Raw genomic sequence first — 24991 nt, forward strand, 5'->3', positions numbered from 1 at the left:
TGCTTTTGTTGCGTCTCTCTCTCTTTCTCTCTCTCTCTCTCTCTCTCTCTCTCTCAGGACGTCTGTTTGAAGTCTCATAAAGGTGTGTGACGTCTAATCTTACAATCAAAGCCCTCCGATTTCACTCTGACCACATCAAACGGGACGGAGCCGCGGAACAGACCTTTAAACACGGAGACAGGAGGACGGGATTCCTAAAAGGCTGAACGGACACACACTCGAGTGTGTTCCTCAGGAGCATCTTCGTTACGATCAACATGAAACAACCTTCACAACGTTCACTTCTGTCATGTGACGTACTGTATACCAGGGTTACATTCATTAACTAAAACTTTAAACTATTAAAAAACATATTAATTGAAAATTAAATCAAATCTAAAAAATGCTGGGTTAAAAATGGACAAACCCAGTGATTGGGTTGTTTTCACCCTACGGTTGGGTTAAATGTTTGACCCAACCTGCTGGGTAGTTTTATTTAACTCAACTATTGATTAAAAATGACTGTACTGTTGCTTAAAATGAACCCAAAATAGTTTGGAAATTAACATGTATTAATATGTCTAAGAAATGAACATTTATTAATGATTTTAATGAATAATAATTAAACAATAAACATTTATTAAATTTCTTACTAATAAATGTTCACCTTTTGATTATTATTGTTTCCTCTAGTAATTATGTGTCTGATTTTTAATTTCCAACATATTTTGGCTTCATTTTAAGTCAGACATATAGTCATTTTTTTAAAAATAGATGAGTTAATTATAAAACTACCCAAGACGCTGAGCAAACATTAACCCAATCGCTGGGTTTGTCCATTTTCAACCCAACTTGGGTTATTTTTAACCCAGCATTCTTTAGAGTGTAAATATTAGATTAAAAACTTGACTCTCCTGACTCTCTGTGGTCATTAAAAATCTCATGGCACTTCTCGTAATAGAGTAGGGGTGTAACCCCAGTGTCCTGGCCACTGGCCCTTACCAATCATGGCCTCCTAATAATCCAAATCCTCTGAATTAACTCTCACTCTCTCTCCTCTCCACCTATAGCCGGTGTGTGGCCTAATGATGGTTACACAGTCTAGGCAGGAAACGACTGAGGTGCCCTTGAGCAATACACCAAACCCTCAAACGCTCAAATGGCTGCCCAGGTGTGTGTGTGTGTCTGTGTGTGTGTGTGTGTGTTCACTAACTTGGACGGGACAAATTCAGAGTATGGGTTACCTTCACGTCAGTTCACTTCACAAACACACTCACACACACTCAACGCAAAAGACTGATTGTTTCTCCTTGAGTATTGAATACAGTTTCATACTGGACAGAACAGTGTGTGTGTAACAATCTGTCATCACGTCTGTCCTCCTGCTCTGCAGTTTTCCAGATTTCCGGAACATTCTTCAGGAGAGCGAGAGAGAGAGATAGAGAGAGAGAGAGAGAGAGAGGGAGAGAGAGAGATGACCCAGAGTTTTTCTCACCCACACAGCAAAGTCCTGCTCCACGTCAGTTCCCATGACAACATAGACGTGTGATTAGACACAAACACAAACACACACACACCAACACACACACCCACATGTTGGGTTTCCATGTTTTATGGGGATATTCCCTCGGTGTAATGATTTTATACTGTACTACCTACATATTCTGTCCCCCTACACTAACATTATGAAAACAAAAGTTATTAAAAGTCTAATGCGACCTCTAATATATATATATATATATGCAGTTGCAAGAAAAAGTATGTGCTCCCTTTGGAAGCAACAGAAGACACTTGCCTGTTTCCCGGAAGACAAATTAAGTACAATTTACCTAAGTACAAGTTTTCACCCCCCATCTATTAATGCATCGTGTTTCCTTCTGGAGCATCAGTGAATGTTTGAACCTTTATTAATAGTTGTGTTTGAGTCCCTCAGTTGTCCTCAGTGTGAAAACATGGATCTCAAAATCATTCAGTCACTGCTGGAAAGGGTTCAAATATGCAGAAGATGCTGGAAAACTTAAGAATCTGCAGGATTTTTCTGAAGAACAGAGCTCAGTTTAACTGCTCAGGACAAACAAGAGACTCATGAACAACCATCACACAACAAACAAACAGTCATAGATCATCCAGATAACCACACACAGTGTTAAGATTCAAGGGTTCACAAACTTTTGAACGGGGTCATTTTAATAAATTCAGTCTTATGGACTAAATGTAAACATCTTTTATGTAAAATATCTTACTCAGGACAGTACTAAATAAAAAATAGCATGCATTTTGTATGATCTCTCTTATTTTGTTCAAATTATTCACATGTGTATGTGTATCTCTCTATTTTTCAATTTCTCTTGTTTCTCTGGAAACTACAGCTTCTATATTGAAATGCTGGTCCATTTGTAAACAGCTAACACTTGTTCTCTCACATCAGCGCAGTAAAACCATGATTTGCACCTTGTTTTGCTGTCAGTGACAGGTGGTAGTTAAGCTGCGCTCCATTCGACTGCAAAAGTCCAGCTTCCTATTTGGAAAATTGCAATAGAGCGCTGCTGGAAATCAGAATTACTGGAAACTCACATGGAAACTCACAAACAAACGACATGAAGACCAAACCACACAGACGAGTTACACCTTAACTGTTTAAAGTCAATGAAATGCATGAAAAATAAATTGCATCAAGATTTATACAGAAATATGACTGTTTTCAACACTGATAATAGTCATAAATGTTTCTTGATCATCAAATCATCATATCAGAATGATTTCTGAAGGATCATGTGACACTGAAGACTGGAGTAATGATGCTGAAAATTCAGCTTTGATCACAGAAATAAATTACACTTTACTATATATTCACATAGAAAACATTGGAATAATATTTCACAATTTAACAGTAATGTACATCATCATCTGATCATCAGACAACATGTTTATTGCTGAAAGTTATGCGGGAAAATCCCACATCTGACTTTAGAGACAGAGTGAAAGAAATTCACCTTTGAAATAGTATGAGAGTAAATGACGACTTATGAGTGAAATACTGTTTTAATATCTCCTCCGATCATTGACAAATGATGATGAGCTGGATCATGACATCCGATTCACCTGTCTGTCTGTCTGTCTGTCTGTCTCTTTCATGTTTCCGCTCTTTCTCTCTCTGGTTTCATGTAAATGTGTTTTTTTCTCATGCTAATGTCTGATGAAAGCGGTTCTAGCGTTGTGTTTGTGATAAATGGCTTTACTCTGCACACCTGCACACAACACACATCTAATGGCATTCAAATGCTCACGTCTCTATTATTCTGTGCTTCTCTTTTTATTCTGAATGATAACACACACACACACACACACACACACACACACACACACACTGATCAATGAGGGTTAAATGTGTTTTTCCTCTCTGAATGTTACTGCACACAAAATAACTACAATCAAAGGTGTCGCCTCGTTTCAATCGCATTATTATCACACGACAACAAACGCATCTCAATGCCAAGTACATTAAGCCTGTGTGAGGTCTGAATAATGAGCAGATATTGTGTGAATAAAACAAATCCCTGAGATGATAGAACACATGTAGAGTTTCATTTCTACACTCTTATCTGCTGCTGAGCTCTTTTAAACTCCTTCTGCAGGGAATTAACACACAAACACACACTGAATAATGCAATTCCACACGTGTTCCTCACTCTTTTCCATACAGATGTGCCGTTCAGTTGAAGCATGACAGATTATCTGTGGTAAAGTGCAAATATTCATGGCATTTTCACAGTGTTACCACGGTAACTGACTACAGGTCCTATTTCAGGGTGTTTCAAATCTATAGATTGAATTTCTGAATGAGTCACCTCTGCGATTCTCGGGTGATTTACAAAACCTTCTTCTTTAGAAGTAAATTCATCTACTGTTGAATATTTTTATGTTGAAATTAGCAGGTCGGTTCAATGCTTGATCGTCGCAAATGTTGAAAATAAAACTACACTGAAAATAAATTAGTGTAGAATTGATTCTGAAACAATTTTCAAACAGAAATTGCAAAATTTCACAAATAATTACAAAGAAACTCAAGAGACAATTGAATTTTGAAGTAGAAAGACTGAAATAATATTTGGTGTAGAATTTTCTTTGAAACAATTCTCATTCAGAAATTGCTACTCAAGTGACACAATGGAATTTTGAAGTAGAAAGACTGAAATAGTATTTTATCGAAAAATGTACACTGAAAAAAAGTTGGTGTAGAATTTTTTTTTAACTTTTCACTCAGAAATTGCAAAATTTTACAAAAAAACATACAAAGAAACTCAAGGAACAGTGAAAATTTGAAGTAAAAAGAACAAAATAGTATTTTCTTGAAAAACGTACACAAAAAATTAGGTGTAGAATATTTTTTGAAACAATTTTTACTTAGAAATTGCAAAATTTCACAAATATTTACAAAGAAACTCAAGTGACAGTGAAATTCTGAATTAAAAAGACATAAATAGTATTTTCTTGAAAAACATACACTAAATAATTTGGTGTAGAATTTTTTTGGAACAATTTTTAATCAAAAATTGTTATATTTCACAAATAATTACAAAGAAACTCAAGTGACACAATGGAATTTTGAAGTAGAAAGACTAAAATAGTAATTTATCGAAAAACGTACACTGAAAAAAGTTGTAGAATTTTTTTGAAAATTTTCATTCAGAAAATGCAAAATTTTACAAATAACACAAAAAAAACATTCAAAGAAACTCAAGAAACAGTGAAAATTTGAAGTAAAAAGAATGAAATAGTATTTTTTTGAAAAACATACACAAAAAATTAGGTGTAGAATATTTTTTGAAACAATTTTTACTTAAAATGCAAAATTTCACAAATATTTACAAAGAAACTGAAGAGACTCAATGAAGTTTTGAAGTAGAAAGAATGAAATAGTATTTTCTTGAAAAATGTACAGTAAAAAAATTTGGTGTAGAATTTTCTTTGAAAAAATTTGAACTTAAAATGCTAAATTTCACAAATATTTACAAAGAAACTCAAGTGACAGTGAAATTTTTAATTAAAAATATATAAATAGTATTTTCTTGAAAAACGTACACTAAATAATTTGGTGTAGAATTTTTTTGGAACAATTTTCAATCAAAAATTGTTACATTTCACAAATAATCACAAAGAAACTCAAGTGACTCAATGGAATTTTGAAGTAGAAAGACTAAAAAAGCATTTTCCCAAAAACATACACTGAAAAAATTTGGTGTAGAATTTTCTTTGAAACAATTTTCACTAGACATTGCTAGTAAATTGCAAAGAAACTGCTAAGAAACAGCAAGTAACACATTAAATTAAACATGAAATGTTGAAGTAAGAAGACTAAAATAGTATTTTAGTGTAAAACCTGTTCCAATAATCTTTGAAAAATCATGTTAACAGTGCAGTCTAATAATCTTCATTTACAATTTGTAAAAATCTTTTTTTTCAGTTTTTGCAAACAATCCAGAGAATTTCCTCATCTGATCTCATCATCTGGACTCTCTGAGGGAAATTCTTTCCTAATATCTCCGTCTGCGCACTGAATTGTTCATCCAAATATTATTGGGTGATTCTCAGGAAACAGTCATTTATGTGCCGCATGACTTAATCCTGATATAATTAACAGGATAGTCACAGTACTGACTTTACTCGAGTTAGTGTATCATGAAAAAAATAAATTACATATTAAATATAATTATATAAACTACTATTAATAATATGATACTTAAAATATTTTAGATATACTTTTAAATACACTGAAAAATGATAACCTAACATGATAACATCTAAATAAAGTCAAAAATATTATTTATTATCACTGAATCAACCTAAATACATTAATTTATACCAGCAAAACTGAGTTAAATCAGGTAGAAATAACTCTTTAATGTAACAATTGCAGGTTACCACTTTTTACAGTGTTTTAGTTTTACTGGCATGGCCAATTAATAAATGAATAAATTAGGGCTGTCATTAACGATTACTTTGGTAATCGAGTAATCGGTCGATTATTTTGACGATTAATCGAGTAGTCTGCTCATTTTTTTTTTTGTGGTAATAAAAATAGTGAACAATAGCCTTTAAAATGACTTAAAATACATATATAGTAACAAATCAATAAACTCGTCTGTGGAGTTCATCACATCTGGTATTTTGCAAGTTAATCGACACAGGTAAATCACAATCGAGGATTTTTTTAATCGAGTACTCGAATTTAATCGAGGAATCATGACAGCCCTAGAAAAAATATGAAAAAAAGTTCCTAAAATTTTCAGACACAAACTGCAATGTTTCCTGAGGCTGATGATGGTGTGAAACACAGCCTGTGTGCACGGATAAAAATAGAATTAAGATCCGTGTCACACTAGTGTGAAGATCTCGACCTTCCGCATGTATTAGAAACGCTCTTGACTTCAAACATCACATATTTACATTTGAAAGACACACAAGACAGAGAATAGAGTCAGCGAGTGACAGCAGAGCTCAAGTACTCGCTGAAGATGGACGGATCAGACGGATAATCCCTCCGTTTGGTTGGGAATCTCGCTGAGAAGGTCGGCGCTCACCGCAGGAGTGAATTGAGCGATCTCTCTTTGAGCCCGGACGCTCATCTCTGAGATATCGTCTCGATTTCCCCTCGCCGATCGCTCAAGAACAGCTGTTTATCTAGTGTGTGTGTGTGTGTGTGTGTGTGTGTGTTTCTAAACCCACTTTAATGAGAGTCACAGACTCCCTTTATTAAAGCTCTCGTGTGTTATTTTTTCTGAGCAGCTCCAAACGCAACGGCAAAAATAACTACATTTTTACATTCTCAACAGAAAATGTGATGTTTGCCCAGTGCAAACTTGTTTTTCTAAGCAGAACTGTCATGAAATTGCACAAAATGTCATTGTGTGGCCGTTTCGGTCTGATAAGTTACAGCTCTATATATATCTATGATGTAATGCTCAGTACTTTCAAACTGGCTGACACTCGAATCTGGTTTCCCCGGGCAACCTGGAATATAACTGTCAATCACTGCAAGAGGCCAATTAATTAGAGAGGGGGAGAAGTGGGCGGATCTCTCTTCCTTGTGGGGGGCGTGTGCTGTAGATTTGATTGACAGCTTGACATCAGAACCATTAGCAGAATGGAAAAAGAGCCATGGTGAGGTCAAAAAATCAGCGGATAAAAGAGAAACGTCATTCGCTATTAATGATATGAGCATCATTTTTCGACATGCCGTTAAAATATTCTATTGGCTGCCTCTCGAAGACAGATTTATGGAATTTATATATAAATATAAAGGTACAATTGTGAGAAAAAAATTAAAAAGTTGCAATCACATTTTTTTTTTTTTATTTTCATATGAATTTGAGCACATTAACACAGAAGAAACTGCTTTGATCTGGTTGACCCTAAAAACTTTTACGCTACAAACCCAGGAGCAGAGGTCAGAGGTCAGACATGATTGACACGTGTCACTATTCAGAGAGGCGAGCGCTCGATTCTGACATTTCTCACACAACACAAATCAGTGGGTTCATCAGGGTTGAGAGTGAAATCTACCACACGATCACAACACCGCTTCATCTGTCATCAGAAGAAAGAGACTGAGACGCGGCGCAGAGGAGAGGAGAGCAAACCTTATTAAAACTGACACAAAACAGACCTGACCGCGGCAGAGCATCAAGTATCACTCACTCAGAAAACAGCCGAACAACTGACCGGCAGCTGACCATCAGCCTCAGACGCTCGTCCACGGACCGACGACTGACCAGCTTTCTCAAAACTACAAGCTCCAGGACACGTGAAGAACAGACCCAAAGTCATTGCTCTCAACAAACATCAAACTGCATACACTTGGTGTGAATTTTGTACATTCATATCTTGCATATTGTGTACATTATTACAGTATCATTGAGACACTATCATAGTTTCAACCCAATCTCATGGCAATTTGTACGTATTCTCATATGTTTTTTGCTAAATCATACTTATTATACGAGTTGCCAAATTCGTGTGAATTCATATGAATGACCTACCCCCTAACACTGAGGTTTAGACAAATCACATTCGAATTAGCCACCTCAGAAAATATGTACAAATTGGTCATGAGATAGCATTGCATAGTTTTTAGTAATATTTAAAAAAAAATAGTTTTATAATTTCTGTTTTCACTTTCATTTGAGTGAATTTTGTTGTTGTCAAGTGAAGTAGAGCTGTCAAATCGATTAATCACATCTAACATAAAAGTTTGTGTTTACATAAAATATATACATATATATTATTACATTTACATATTTTAAACACACGTCTGTGTGTATACACACACATACACACATATTATGTAAACAAACTTTTATGTTAGATGTGATTAATCACGATTAATCGATTTGACAGCACTACAAGTATAACGTTTTGGTAACACTTTAGTTTAGGGTTCAATTCTCACTTTTAACGAGTTGCTTATTAGCAGCATATTACTAGGATATTGGCTGTTTATTAGTATTTATAAAGTACATATTAATGCCTTATTCTGCATGACCATATTCTACATCCCATGATCCCACCCAATACCTAGACTTAAACGTTACAAAAACTACCTTACTAACAGTTAATAAGCAGTAAATTAGGAGTGTACTGAGGGAAAACTTGTAGTTCACATACTATAATATTAACAAAAACTATATAACTATAACTAGTTTTCTGTAATTTAATGTCAATATATAACTCAAAATATAGCGTTATAAATGTACATTAAAAAAGAAAATATACAAAACTGCTAGATTACGACACCCACCCACAGGTGATTAGCATAAGCCCCGCCCCTTACCTGAGCTTCCCCTCTGTCGGCACCTCATGGGGCGGGTCTTCACATCGCAGCCGAGACTCCGCCTCCAACAGGTACACGTACACGCACTCCTGCAGAACACAGAGAGACACTTGAGAACACAGTCAGAGTCCTTACAGTCCTGATCCATCATAATTGTGTTTACACACGCCGCTGACGGCCCACTAGATTATCAGCGTTTATAAACACGAGCGGCTGTCAAGAGCGAGTCCTCAATCTCTCCGCGTGTCAGTCTGGCCTCCGTGAGGTTAATCAAATGCAAAGTACCGTCGTCATGCCGCAGGCTCCGTTAATCGCCATGCTGACAGAGCGGCGCAACCCTAATTAGACTCCGGCGAACTTCAGCGGTACTTACAGAATGTCACAGCCCGGGGCTGTCGGTGCGAGGAGAGCTTTCCCGCCGGTTTCCGTGGTGATCGGAAGTGGATTGGCCCTGTTAATTTGTCAGAAATGTCAAGGGAAGTTTTGGACATGGTTCCGCTTTAAACCCGTCTGGCTGTCTACATGGGCAGCTGTCTTCTGAGGGAGCGTCTGAAATGAACCTCATAACTGATGCTCTATATAGCTCCATACAAAAACAGCTCTCAGTGTCAAGAACATGTGCCTGGAATTATTCAAGGCTGACTTCTCACAGGATGCTGAGCCACAATCACACATAAAATGATACAATAGCTCATGTTTAATGAATTACTATTTATCAATAATTTTCAGGAATTTAATTACATTTATATTTCTTTCACTCCATCCACCCTTTTCATTAATGCATTCTGGGATTGTGTTTTCTACAAAACGATCAGGGTTATTATTATTAACTAAAACTAAAACCATACTTGAAATAAAATAAAATATTTAAAAACAAAATTATTTCAGCTATAACATTTCTCATTTTCATTTAGTTTATGTTGAAGTAAAATAAAGCTAAAAAACTAAATAAATAAAACTAAAATGTAATAAAAACTATTTAATATATATATTAATACTATATAACAATAAAATAATATTATTAATAATACAAATGACAATAAACTAAAACATTAAACAAAAAAAATAAAAAATATACATAAACATATTTTTAAACAATATTTAAAAATGACAAACAACAAAATCACTAAAACTTTAACTAAATTTAAAATAAAATAAATTCAAATTATTAGCAAAAGCTATAATATTAATGCTACTAAAATACCACTGAAAAAGATGAATGTGATGCATGCTTAAGTTTACCTAAACTAGATTGAATCTGTGAATAATAACTGAAATGTGGGTCTATTTCTCACAAAAAGCATCATATGACTTGAGTTGACATTGAGTACAGTGAACAAGTTATTAAAATTACAAAAAAACTGCATAAAATAATGATTTAAGTGATTTTGTGCATCTGTTCTGGTGTTATGCTGTGTATTTTAAATTAGTTTTAAATCTCAAAAAGACAGAAAGCTTGTTTGCATGTGTGAATACGAATGCTTGCCAGAATGCTATTTTTGCAAAGGATCAGAAATCTGCTGCAATAAAAGCGGATAATAATTCAGAACATGTGAAGACTGGTAAACAGACGGAGCTTCTGAGATCAAACGTGTCCGAGCGCCTCACGCTAAAGCCAATAAAGCGCTCTGACAGGTTGATTTCATTTATTGATGAATGTTGAAACCATAACAAGCCACTAACATGAAAATATGCATAAATTAAACATAAAATATATCACATTGCATATTTAATATGACATATTTAATAAATATGTATGGAATTCCTCCAAAAATCATGATCTGGTAAGTTATAATTATGACATAAGTCGAAATTATGACATACTAAGTCATAATTATGAGATAAAGTCGAAATCATGACATACTAAGTCAAAATTATAAGATGAAAAGTTAAAAGTAGAACATAAATCATAATTACGACAAAAAGTCAAAATCACAATCGTTTTAACTTTTCATCTCATAATTTCAACTTAGTGTGTAATAATTTTGACTTTATCTCATAATTATGGCTTTTTATTATAATTTCAACTTTTTAAGTCATAATTTCAACTTTTAAATTTCCAGTTTCAACTTTTTAATCACATATATCAATTTAGTATTTCATAATTTCAACTTTTAAAGTCATAATTTCCACTTTTTTGTCATAATTTCTACTTAGTATGTCAAACTTTTGATTTGGTATGTCATAATTTAGACTTTTTATGCCAAAATTATGACTTTTAAAGTCATTTTGACTTTTATTTTCACTTTTCATCTCAAAATTATGATTTATATGTCATCATTTCTACTTTTTATGTAATAATTATAACTTTTAATGTCATAATTTTGAATTTATCTAATAATTATGATTTACTATCATAATTTCTACTTTTTGTAATAATTGACTTTAAATGTCATAATTATGACTTTTCATCTCATAATTCCCACCCTAAACAATAAGCCCCAGCCTTAATGTCAAGTCACTAAGTCCCACCCACCCATATGACTAAGCCCCACCCAAAACACTGAGTCCCACCCACATATGACTAGGTCCCACCCACCCAAATGACTAAGCCCCACCCAAAACACTAAGTCCCACCCATTTAATTTCTACATTTTGTCATAATTATGACTTTTAATGTCATATTTTTGACTTTATCTCATAATTATAATTTAGTATGTCATAATTTTGACTTTTCATCTCATAATTATGATTTAGTATGTCATAATTTTGACTTTGTCTCATAATTACTACTTAGTATGTCATACTTTCTACTTTTTGTCATAATTATGACTTTTAATGTCATAATTTTAAAGTTTCATCTCATAATTATGATTTAGTATGTCATAATTTTGACTTTTCATCTCATAATTATGATTTAATTTGTCATAATTTTGACTTTTTGTCATAATTTTGACTAAGCAGAGCATGAAGCAGAGAGAGAGAGAGAGCGAAAGAGAGAGAGAGAGAGAGAGAGAGAGAGAGAGAGAGAGAGAGAGAGAGAGAGAGATGCTGTCATCTGTTTGAAGCATCCTTGAGTGTGTATCGCTGTTGGAAAAATAATCAATAAAAGAAACAGCACTCAGATATGACTGCGTCAGTGTGTGTGTGTGTGTGTGTGTGTGTGTTTTCTCAGCACTCTAAGCAAAAGCACTCCTGAGACTGCTGCAAATGTAACATCAATAAACCCTACAGGAGAATCTATTTCTCTCTCAGAAGACTCTCAGAATGCTGATGAAGTTTGGAGCAGCGTCTCAGCCCAAACCTCCGGGTGAATCTGAATGAGATTTGACCCTCCTGTCTCACTGTACGCACACTGAACATCTGAATCTGATCAGAAGTGTTCTGACGGCACTGAATGATTCCTTACTGTGAAATACTGTCAAATGATCATGTGTTTCCTGTCTGCTCATATTTTAACTCTGCCTTTTACAGAGAATCTGCAGGATTTTTAAAATCAAATGTGTGTGTGTGTGTGTGTGTGTGTGTGTTGTACCACGTTTGGCAGGACGACTCTGAGCACATCTTTGATGGTCGTCCGAAGGCTCCTGACATCAACAATGGAGGCCAACTGCAGCAATGCATCCTGGGAAAATAAAAACACAGACATACAGATAAATAATCACAAATAAATAAATCGTTTATACTGTCTGCACAGCATCGGAAAGGTCAAAGGTTAATGAATCCTCTGGAAATATAGCTATGATGAGTTTAACCCCGAGCCTCTGGAAATGTCACGCCATTAAGGAAATTAATGTTGTCGTTCTCCGCTCTCTCGTTTCCCGCTTTCTGTCTTTGGTGATTCTGGAACTCATCTCTCTTTGAAGCTGTGATGGGGTTTGACCTTTGACCTCCAGCACACTGACCTCGTCAGCACGGCTCATTAGCGCATCCACTTAACCCGGGAAATCGATAAAGGAAAGAGCCATTAACCAGTGACGAGAGCGAGACACAGAAAGAGAAACGCTTTCAGCAAATTAGCAGTGAACATGTGGATGGATTCAGTGAAGGAAATAACTAGAAGAAACAACTTGACTTTCATAGATGTTACTGTCACTTGGAACACACAAGAAAGTCAGATTCATTTCAGCAAATCACTGACTCAAAAAACTGAATCAAACGAACTGACTCAAAGACTCATTTGAATCTTCACTCTAAAAGACGAATGTTGTCAATCGAACTGAGATCTTCATGTTTAGTACTGTATAAATCAGACATGCACATATAGATTAGATGTATTTAAACAGGGAGTGCTGCCTGGATTAGTTACAGTACTTTGTGTTAGGAGCTTTAGAGTAGTTAACTGCTTTATTAAAAGGGCGGCTTGAGTTTAGTTCAATGAGGAGCTTATAGCAGGGTTATTATCGTTAACTTTAAATAAAATGTTGATACTCAATATAAAATGTACACTAACTGAAATAGAATACCAACTTAATTTTGTTGATTATGGAAGGATGGATGAATGGATGGATGGGTGGATGGATGGATGGATGGATGGATGATGGATGGATGGGTAGATGGATGGATGGATGGATGGATGGATGGATGGATGGATGGGTGGATGGATGGATGGGTAGATGGATGGATGAATGGATGGATGGATGGATGGGTGGATGGATGGATGGATGGATGGGTGGATGGATGGATGGATGATGGATGGATGGATGGATGGGTAGATGGATGGATGAATGGATGGATGGATGGATTGATGGATGGATGGATGATGGATGGAGAGATGGAGGGAGGGATGGATGGAGGGAGAGATGGAGGGATGGAGGAAGAGATGGATGGATGGATGGATGGATGGATGGATGGATGGGTGGATGGATGGATGGATGGATGGATAGATGGATGGATGGGTGGATGGATGGATGGAGGATGGACTGAGGATGGATGGATGGATGGGTGAATGGATGGATGGATGGATGGATGGATGGAAGGATGGATGGATGGAAGGATGGATGGATGGACGGGTGGATGATGGGATAATTGATGGAGGGATGGATGGAGGGAGGGAGGGAGGAAGCAGGTGGTTGGCCTCTTTAAACTCATCTCTCCATCACTGAACTGATGAAAGGAAAACTGCACTCAACCAATTAGTCAGTCAGTATTGCGTGTGTGTGTGTGAGAGAGAGAGAGAGAGAGAGAGAGAGAGTGTGTGTGTGTGTGTGTGTGTGTGTGTGTGTGTGTGTGTGTGTGTGTGTGTGTGTGTGTGTTTTCTACAGCTGTTTATTATTGCCAATTACATTCAGATCTTTCCAAAAAAAAAAAAAAAAAAAAGAGAAAGAAAATGAGTTTGAACTCAACATCAAAATCTCAATTATAGAATAAAAAATATGTTTGGAAGAAGAGGTGAAGAGATTTTCAGATGCAGGTGCATCATTCTGACACTCATCCTACTCTTCAACAGCACACACACACACACACACACTCGTATTGAAGCAGAGACACTTCCCTGCAGTTTCTCTCTCTTGTTGGATCATCATTGACGGAAGCAGCAGGGATCAATCCCGCAGCACTGATCCCACTTTCAATTTTCTGAAGAGGGAACAGTGGAGAGCTTTGTAAAACACACACACACTCCAGACACTTCACACTCGTGTTCATGTGTCAGCTGGTATACACACAACTAGTGTCAGATTTCTCATGATCTCCACAGAATCACAATCTCAGTCTGTTTTAAGACAGTCCAATCAAATGATTAATTTCCAGTATTGAATGGTGGAGTTTACATGTAAATTTAGTGTAAGTTTGTGATCAAACAGCATTGTTATCATTAAAAAAATTTAGTTTTGGTTTTGTTTTTTTGTTTTTTAATGTGTATATTTGATCTAGTATACAAAGCTTTTTAAACTTTAAAAAATTAGAAATGTTTCCTTGGCAACTAACTGAAATAAATTTAAGTTAAAGTACTAAATTTATTAAAACTAAAATTGAAACAAAAAAGAAATAAACCTAAATAAACAGAAATGTAAATTAACTAATAAAAATGACAAAAGCACATAACAAAATTACAAAAAATGAAACTTTTTTTTATATTTTCAGTTTTCATTTTAATTTTAAAGGCTAATAATTAGAAATGTCAATAAATACTATAATAATATATAAATAATACTAAAATAATACTGTGGTAAACAACTCAGACAGAGACAGATGAGAGATTCACACACACAGATGTAGGATTAAAGGTGTAGCTGAAGTTCACCTGTGCTGTGAGAACCAGTGTGTGTGTGTGTGTGTGTTTTATACTCTGCTCACGAACGTCTTACAAACACCAGCACACACTGATTAGTGATTACAGAGGTACAATCACACACACACACACACACACACACACACACACACACACACACGTTTACCCAGTTTCTCTAAAAGATGCACAACATGTCAATTGCCTTATTTTTATCAATATAAAGTGCTCAAATATAGGAATGTATGCATGAAAGGAATCATTTTAGGTGCTGTTACTAATCACCATATTTTAATCATCCTTTGGCTTCACAAAAGTTCGTTCTATCTGATTTGTTCGTGTTTCTCGCTCAGTGTAACGTTTCCATCAGAGCATCATACGGGATCTCGGCATCTGATATCCGTCCATCCGCTCTTTCTGTGTCAGAAATGTCAAGCGCTTCCCGAGAGACTTTCATCATGAAACCCCATCAGCCTGTGACATGTTAACATCGCTCCATCTTTACCTGCCTCTCTCTCTGCACGCCAAACACACACACACACACACACACACACGTGCGCATGCACGCACACACGCACGCGTACACAAAGAGCAGACCAAGGATTATATAATCAGTGTGTAAGACAGTGTGTGTGTGAGAGAGAGATGTGTGTGCGTGTTTGTGTGTATATGTTAGCCAGTGTTATTTTAGTATCATTCAGATACTATTATAGTTTTTAATATTTAGAATTATTTTTATTTATATATTTTCTGTCTTCTTTTTAATTTTATAAAACATTTTTTTAGAAATATATACATATAGTTTATATTTATATTATATTTATTATATTTATATTATATTTATTTTATATTTCTTTTAAATATTAAATGTTTATTTATTTTTTATAATATATTTATATTGTATTTAAACTATATAGTTTATAATTATTTTTATTTCAGTTTTAGTTTTAGTACATCAAGTTAAACTAAATGAAAATCAGAAATGTTGCCTTGGCAACTAGCTGAAATAAAATAAGTTTATTTTTTATGTTAGTTAATGTTTATTTTATTTAAAGCAACATCTTTTTTTATGGTTTTAGTTTTAGTTTCAGTTAACTATATTAACCCTGATGATGGCTTTACTACAGACAGGTTTTTATACATAATTACAAATAATTATCGCCAATTATGTTCAGAACATTCCCAAAAAAACGAAAATGAGTTTGAACTCAACATCAAAATCTCAATTATAGAACAAAAAATATGTTTAGAAGAAGAGGTGAAGAGATTTTCAGATGCAGGTGCATCATTCTGACACTCATCCTACTCTTCCTCTCTCAACAGCTCCATCTCTCTCTCTCTCTCTCTCTCTCTCTCTCACACACACACACACACACACACACACACACTTAAAGACAAAGACTATTTACGCTAATGCTGCTGTAGGAAGCCTTGCAGCAATGCTGAGAATGGTTGCATTCTGAATTCGCACTCATTTTTGTAATGCAGCATTTTGTAACGCAACGGCACGTGAAATTGAGCTTGTGTAGCTGTAATTGTCCGTGTTCATGTACCTGAGGCAAGACACTACAGAAAATAAACTGTGTTCTTTTTCATTTTGAGATTTTAGGCTATTTGGCTGTTCATAAAATGTTGTTTCAGACTACTGGAAAGAAAACATCCAAAATACACTTTTCATTGCACTTTATCTATTTGTGTCTGTAGATTTTCATTATGATACATATCTTTAAAAGCTGTTTTCTCAAAATTAGTTTTTTTCTCCACTTCAGCAGAACTTACATACACCAAAACTTACAGTTTTATTAATATCTATATTCTGAAGGTTTTTACTGTGGGGTTTGTTCATAACATCATTCGCCTGATTTTTATAACATTTTATTTCTTAAAAAATTGTTGAAAATATTTTTTTTCTGTCTATTGACAGTGTTTTCTAATTTATGGAGTGATAAAAAGAAAAATCCAAAATCCCCTCTGTAAAAACCTTTAACTCTAATATGTTAACAAAATTAAACAAGAATTTTGAACCTGGCATTATCCCATGTTCAGATTTATCTTCAGGAATTGTATGTAAATTAGTGCATATTTAATTAGACAACGCCACATTGGCATATTTAAACAAAAAACAAAAAAATTAAGAAAACTTGTAAAACCAAAAATGTTTGTAATACTTAATGTTATCAATAAACTTGGTAAGTATGGTGATCTCTCCCATCCCCTCCCCCCAACCCCCACCCCCACCCCCACCCCTATCTTTTTATGTGTTGTCTTGCCTTGAGTGTGTTTCATAAAAATGAAGAGTGTTTATTAAAGGTATTTCAGTGTTTGTACTCAAACATCCTCTAGAATAAAACCCGTCTTGTCTGTTTAATCCAAAGTCTGACGGTCTAAATAACTTTCCTCTCCTCCAGAAGCAGTATAAATCTCTCCACCACAGACGCCCGGCAGCAGAGCATGATGGGACTTTAAGACGACACTGATCTCACTGTGTGGTCTCAGAGCTTTATTACCCACAAGTCCTCTGGGACCGAGGTCAAGTTGTGTGATTTTAGCTTTTCAAATTAACCAAAAGAATAAAATCAGGGGCGCAGTGAGACCTTTAACATTTAAATACTGCAGTGCTTCATAAATCCTGCCGCTTTAAATATCAGCCACTGATATTAACACCAGACCAGAGAGAAATCCAGCACTTTAAATGAAACAGGTCAATATAATGAAGTGTTTGTGATGTATTGAAATGAGTTATAATATAATTATTATACATAGTTGTATATTCTTATGAATAAGCATGAAAAAATATAAGTAAGATAAATAATATATTATTTATTCATTTTATTATAAGACTCATTATATTATATTATACACTTTAAGTATAAATAAAATATAATATTTGAAACACTTTATCTCTCTCTCTCTCTCTCTCTCTCTCTATATATATATATATATATATATTCCATATTATTCATTGTTTCACCTTTAAACCAAATTTTATATATGCCATATAAAACAGAAGGTCCTAGATGTAATACATCAGTGAATTCATATCTTTATAATGCAATTTCTAAGAAAGAAAAAGGAACTTTTACTACATCTGTTTGAAATGCTCGTCAAGCATGCAGAATTAATAAATTATGAAACCCAATTCCAATTTCCACATACATGATAAAGTGCATGTACATTGAATTAGCATATATATTAAGCTCATGCATCAAACTGTGAATATTTCTGCCTGAGCGACACAACACGATGAGTTACTGTTCAAAGGTTTAAATGAACTTTAGAAACAGAAAAAGAATTTTTAGATTCTGATGAGCTGATGTTTGTGTGAAACGGTTCGAGCTCCTCTGATTGGTCTGATTAATTTGAGCATATTAAATATGCCGTGACTCAGGGATGATAAATGAACGCGAGCGGTGAATCAGAGTGACGGCAGATGAAGGTCACCGTCAGGATTTACCGTCAGTGTCTGAGATCATCAGAAGTGCGGAGAGTTCGGTCGAAGGTTTTCACTTCTTACTTTTCTATTTCTGAAGCTTAACATGAGAGCTGTGAGGAGCAGCGGCTCTCGTTCTGTCTGCTTTACTGGTCTCATTTTCAAATCTCCTTCTCAGCGAGCACTTTGTCAACGAGACGTTATTAAAACATGATTCACATTTTAAATTTAATATGAGACTCATAAGATACTGAAAGCCTGAGGGTCCCATAAACACCCCCTTGTATCTGCATCTGTCATCAGGCTGCAAAAAGACATCATTTCAAATGAATGCTTTTATTAGGCAATACAATTATTATTATTCTACATGCATAGGCTAATTATTATATCAAATGTACAAATAAATATGAAATAAACAGTATAATGTTACATCTCAAAATGAATAGACAAAATATAAAAAAATGAGACTAATTATATAAATATAAAAATATATATAATATATAAATATATAAAATGTATAAATAAATATTTTACATAAATATTACATAGATAGTATAATATTAAATATAAAAATAAATATACAAACAAAATTTTAAAATTATATTTATAGTTTTTTTATAGTTATTTTATATATTTTTTTTTTGTGTTTCAGGTAATATATTTAATGTTTTTAGTTGTACTTAACTATAATAACCCTGATAATGAAACATTCATTTATTTATCCTTTCTTTATCCAGGAAGATCCCATTGAGATATCATAATCTCTTCTTCCAGGGAGACCTGGTCAAAAATGAGTGTGTTTCATAAAACTGACTGACATCTGAAGGAAACTCTTGACAGAGTAACACAAGAACATGTTAAGTACATACAATAGGACTGTTTGCTCAAGCATTTTCATCTACACTAGTGTAATGGTTCTGGCGTTAACAGCAACATTTCACCAAGCTGGAAACAAAGAATAAATCATTTCCACAAGACTCAAGTGGCCATTTAGTTGAAGCAGGTCAGAAAACGAAGCTGATCTGAGAACAGTGTTCACAATTACAGGGCGCGGGGTTGCCAGATTCCCTGCTGCGGAAAATCCCTCATAAGAGGCGGATTAATGGTGTTTGTGACAGGAGGAGAGAGTGAGGGGGAGTCCGGCCAGAGGAGGAGAGAAATAAAGGATGAAACGGACAACAAGATGAAAGGGTGGAAGAGAGAATCTCAAGACACATGCTAATAAAGCAGTGAGTGGACGATTAGTGCCGCTGAGATGATGAAAACCAGCAAAGCTGTTTAACATTTGTCTTGCATTTGATGTGCAATGCAGGAGTGTAAATATGAGGATATCTGTGCCACAGGTTTGTTTGTGCGTGTGTGTGTTACTGGAGGTCCATTATTAAGTCCAGCTGAGTTCATTAACCTTTCTAACTCATTTACATTACAGAAATGTCAAAGGAAAGACCAAACAAACACACAGACAATCACATCACACCTGTGACCACACACACAGGACAGTCTGCATTTTTTTCCTTTATCCTGTAAAATGACCAGGCAAAATGCTAAGAAACATGGAAATGTGCTTGTGTGTAATTGCTCAGAGAAAATATAATGTGCTTTTCATCAGAATCATATTTCATGTCTATAATCTGTGGCGTACAGCTGCTCCAATCATGTGCAACATTTCTCATAAAACACCTGACAACAGCATGTATTTTTATACCCTAACGAACAGAGAAGAATGAGAGATAGAGAGAGAGAGAGAGAGCGTGCTAATCACAGTTTCTTGTGCCTACACAACCCACACACTCAGATGAGAATAACACACACACACACACACACACACACACACACACACGCACACACAAGCGTACAGCAAACAAGCCTCGTTTACATGTATACTACATATTCAAATTTTCATTTTGTATGTCAAGAGCTTTAGTGTAGTTGTTTAACAGCAAAAAACATTTTAAAAAATATAATATACAGTAGTAATATAATGAAAACAACTAACTTGACATGTAAATGTTTAGAGTCTGTTTTTTTTTGTTTTTTTTTCTCGCTTGTTTTATACATCGGCATTTATCCTGTTCTAGTTTGACTTGTGTTGGTGATAGTTAGTTGTTCGCTGCGGCCAATCGGTGTTCAGAGGTTCTGGTTGTTATTCCAACAGCGCTGCCTCCCCAGTCGCCATAGAAACACTGGAGACACATGCACTGTAGAATACAGCCAGACCAAACTACAGCCACACTACTGACATCATTCACGTACAGTCTGACTACTGACATGATAAACTACAGTCGCACTACTGACGTCATTCAGGTACAGACTGACTACTGACATGATAAACTACAGTCGCACTACTGACATCATTCGCCTACAGCCTGACTACTGACATGTTAAACTACAGTCGCACTACTGACATCATTCAGTTACAGCCTGACTACTGACATGTTAAACTACAGTCGCACTACTGACATCATTCAGTTACAGCCTGACTACTGACATGATAAACTACAGTCGCACTACTGACGTCATTCAGTTACAGCCTGACTACTGACATGATAAACTACAGTCGCACTACTGACATCATTCGCCTACAGCCTGACTACTGACATGATAAACTACAGTCGCACTACTGACATCATTCGCCTACAGCCTGACTACTGACATGTTAAACTACAGTCGCACTACTGACATCATTCGCCTACAGCCTGACTACTAACATGATAAACTACAGTCACACTACTGACATCATTCAGTTACAGCCTGACTACTAACATGATAAACTACAGTCGCACTACTGACATCATTCGCCTACAGCCTGACTACTGACATGATAAACTACAGTCGCACTACTGACGTCATTCAGTTACAGCCTGACTACTGACATGATAAACTACAGTCGCACTACTGACGTCATTCAGTTACAGCCTGACTACTGACATGATAAACTACAGTCGCACTACTGACGTCATTCAGTTACAGCCTGACTACTGACATGATAAACTACAGTCGCACTACTGACATCATTCAGGTACAGCCTGACTACTAACATGATAAACTACAGTCGCACTACTGACGTCATTCAGGTACAGCCTGACTACTAACATGATAAACTACAGTCGCACTACTGACGTCATTCCCGTACAGCCTGACTACTGACATGATAAACTACAGTCGCACTACTGACGTCATTCCCGTACAGCCTGACTACTGACATGATAAACTACAGTCGCACTACTGACGTCATTCAGTTACAGCCTGACTACTGACATGATAAACTACAGTCGCACTACTGACGTCATTCAGTTACAGCCTGACTACTGACATGATAAACTACAGTCGCACTACTGACGTCATTCTCGTACAGGCTGATTTCTGACTTGATAAACTACAGTCGCACTACTGACGTCATTCAGGTACAGCCTGACTTCTGACTTGATAAACTACATTTGCACTACTGACGTCATTCCCGTACAGCCTGATTTCTGACTTGATAAACTACAGTCGCACTACTGACGTCATTCGCGTACAGCCTGACTTGATAAACTACAGTCACACTACTGACGTCATTCGCGTACAGCCTGACTTTTGACTTGATAAACTACAGTCGCACTACTGACGTCATTCGCGTACAGCCTGACTTGATAAACTACAGTCACACTACTGACGTCATTCAGTTACAGCCTGACTACTAACATGATAAACTACAGTCGCACTACTGACATCATTCGCCTACAGCCTGACTACTGACATGATAAACTACAGTCGCACTACTGACGTCATTCAGTTACAGCCTGACTACTGACATGATAAACTACAGTCGCACTACTGACGTCATTCAGTTACAGCCTGACTACTGACATGATAAACTACAGTCGCACTACTGACATCATTCAGGTACAGCCTGACTACTAACATGATAAACTACAGTCGCACTACTGACGTCATTCAGTTACAGCCTGACTACTGACATGATAAACTACAGTCACACTACTGACATCATTCAGTTACAGCCTGACTACTGACATGATAAACTACAGTCGCACTACTGACATCATTCAGTTACAGCCTGACTACTAACATGATAAACTACAGTCGCACTACTGACGTCATTCAGTTACAGCCTGACTACTGACATGATAAACTACAGTCGCACTACTGACGTCATTCAGTTACAGCCTGACTACTGACATGATAAACTACAGTCGCACTACTGACGTCATTCAGTTACAGCCTGACTACTGACATGATAAACTACAGTCGCACTACTGACGTCATTCAGTTACAGCCTGACTACTGACATGATAAACTACAGTCGCACTACTGACGTCATTCAGTTACAGCCTGACTACTGACATGATAAACTACAGTCGTACTACTGACGTCATTCAGTTACAGCCTGACTACTGACATGATAAACTACAGTCGCACTACTGACATCATTCAGGTACAGCCTGACTACTAACATGATAAACTACAGTCGCACTACTGACGTCATTCAGGTACAGCCTGACTACTAACATGATAAACTACAGTCGCACTACTGACGTCATTCCCGTACAGCCTGACTACTGACATGATAAACTACAGTCGCACTACTGACGTCATTCCCGTACAGCCTGACTACTGACATGATAAACTACAGTCGCACTACTGACGTCATTCAGTTACAGCCTGACTACTGACATGATAAACTACAGTCGCACTACTGACGTCATTCAGTTACAGCCTGACTACTGACATGATAAACTACAGTCGCACTACTGACGTCATTCCCGTACAGGCTGATTTCTGACTTGATAAACTACAGTCGCACTACTGACGTCATTCAGGTACAGCCTGACTTCTGACTTGATAAACTACATTTGCACTACTGACGTCATTCCCGTACAGCCTGATTTCTGACTTGATAAACTACAGTCGCACTACTGACGTCATTCGCGTACAGCCTGACTTGATAAACTACAGTCACACTACTGACGTCATTCGCGTACAGCCTGACTTTTGACTTGATAAACTACAGTCGCACTACTGACGTCATTCGCGTACAGCCTGACTTCTGACTTGATAAACTACAGTCGCACTACTGACGTCATTCCCGTACAGCCTGATTTCTGACATGTTAAACTACAGTCGCACTACTGCCAATTCTGGTGTTTAATGGCAAATGCCAGTCGAGCTGTACGGTGCCAGGCAGTGAGCACAGGGCCCACTAGAGGATGTTGGGCCCTCAGGCCACCCTCATGAAGTCTGTTTCTGATTGTTTGGTCAGAAACATTCACACCAGTGGCCTGCTGGAGGTCATTTTGCTCTGGCAGTGCTCATCCTGTTTGTCCTTGCACAAAGGAGCAGACACCGGTCCTGCTGATGGGTTAAGGACCTTCTACGGCCCTGTCCAGCTCTCCTAGAGTAACTGCCTGTCTCCTGGAATCTCCTCCATGCTCTTGAGACTGTGCTGGGAGACACAGCAAACCTTCTGGCAATGGCACGTATTGATGTGGCATCCTGGTGGAGTTGGACTGCCTGTGCAACCTCTGTAGGGTCCAGGTATCGTAGTGACACTGACCCTAGCCAAATGCAAAACTAGTCAGAAAACAGTCAGGAAAGATGAGTAGGGAAAAAAATGTCAGTGGCCTCCACCTGAAAAACCATTCCTGTTTTGGGGGTCATCTCATTGTTGCCCATCTAGTGCACCTGTTGTTAATTTCATTAACACCAAAGCAGCTGAAACTGATTAACAACCTAGATCAATATCTCAGGAGTTTAACTGACTTGATGCTATTCTCTGATTAAAAAGTGTTCCTTTAATTTTTTTGAGCAGTGTACTATAAATATTATTCCTCACCTTATATATTATCATTTTTTTTTACTCTTCCTCTCATACCTGATATATACCCCTGTCTCACTACAAGTATTTCAATGTACAATTTGTCACTGACTTTTTGTGTGCCGGACAAATAAAGTTTAAACTTGAACTTAAAGCAGACCCACAAGTACTGAAAGGACACGGAAATCAGAAAATCACCTTGAAACACACAAATAATACCTGAATCAGTAACTTTACTAGATATCTTTTAGTTTGAAGGACACACAGACCGAGATAAAGACTCTGAGAGATGATAGACACACCAGTATAAAGACAAACTAATATTACAATTTGAATTAAAGCCAGAGAGCTCAACTGAAACCAATTTTGGATTAAAATCAGCAAGAAACACAGAGATTATAAAACACAGAAGCATTTCTCCATCTGTCTCCCTTCATCACAAACACACGCAATCACACGGAGCCATTGAGTTAACAGTTTTAAAATATCAAATCATGCTCACATAAAGGTCAAAGACTGACATATATATATATATATATATACACACACACACACATATACATGTGTGTGTGTTCCTTCATTTTAAAGACCTCACATAATAGAGTGAGACATCTGATTCTCCTTCCATTACACACACAAACACACCTGTCTCTATTCATCTGTCACTCTGTGTCTGTCTGTCCTGCAGCGGCCCTCAGGTGAATTTCAAGCATGCTCACGTACGTGTGTGTGTGTGTTTAACTGCAAGTTCCTGTGGTGCATAAAACA

General features: G+C 36.4%; 1 protein-coding gene across 5 annotated transcripts in view; it reads right to left on the minus strand.

Annotated features, from left to right (window-relative positions):
• The window catches only part of LOC127495843 (cGMP-dependent 3',5'-cyclic phosphodiesterase), a 137396-nt gene that overhangs the window by 27147 nt on the left and 85258 nt on the right, over positions 1–24991 (minus strand). For all 5 annotated transcript variants that reach the window (XM_051863215.1, XM_051863220.1, XM_051863218.1 and 2 more), the window contains 2 exons: positions 12285–12374; positions 8810–8898 (listed from right to left, as the gene is read on the minus strand). In XM_051863215.1, coding sequence (XP_051719175.1) covers positions 8810–8898; positions 12285–12374 — 179 coding nt within the window. The remainder of the gene's footprint in view (positions 1–8809; positions 8899–12284; positions 12375–24991) is intronic.

The sequence above is a fragment of the Ctenopharyngodon idella genome, chromosome 15 (assembly GCF_019924925.1).
Source record: "Ctenopharyngodon idella isolate HZGC_01 chromosome 15, HZGC01, whole genome shotgun sequence".
NCBI lineage: Eukaryota > Metazoa > Chordata > Actinopteri > Cypriniformes > Xenocyprididae > Ctenopharyngodon > Ctenopharyngodon idella.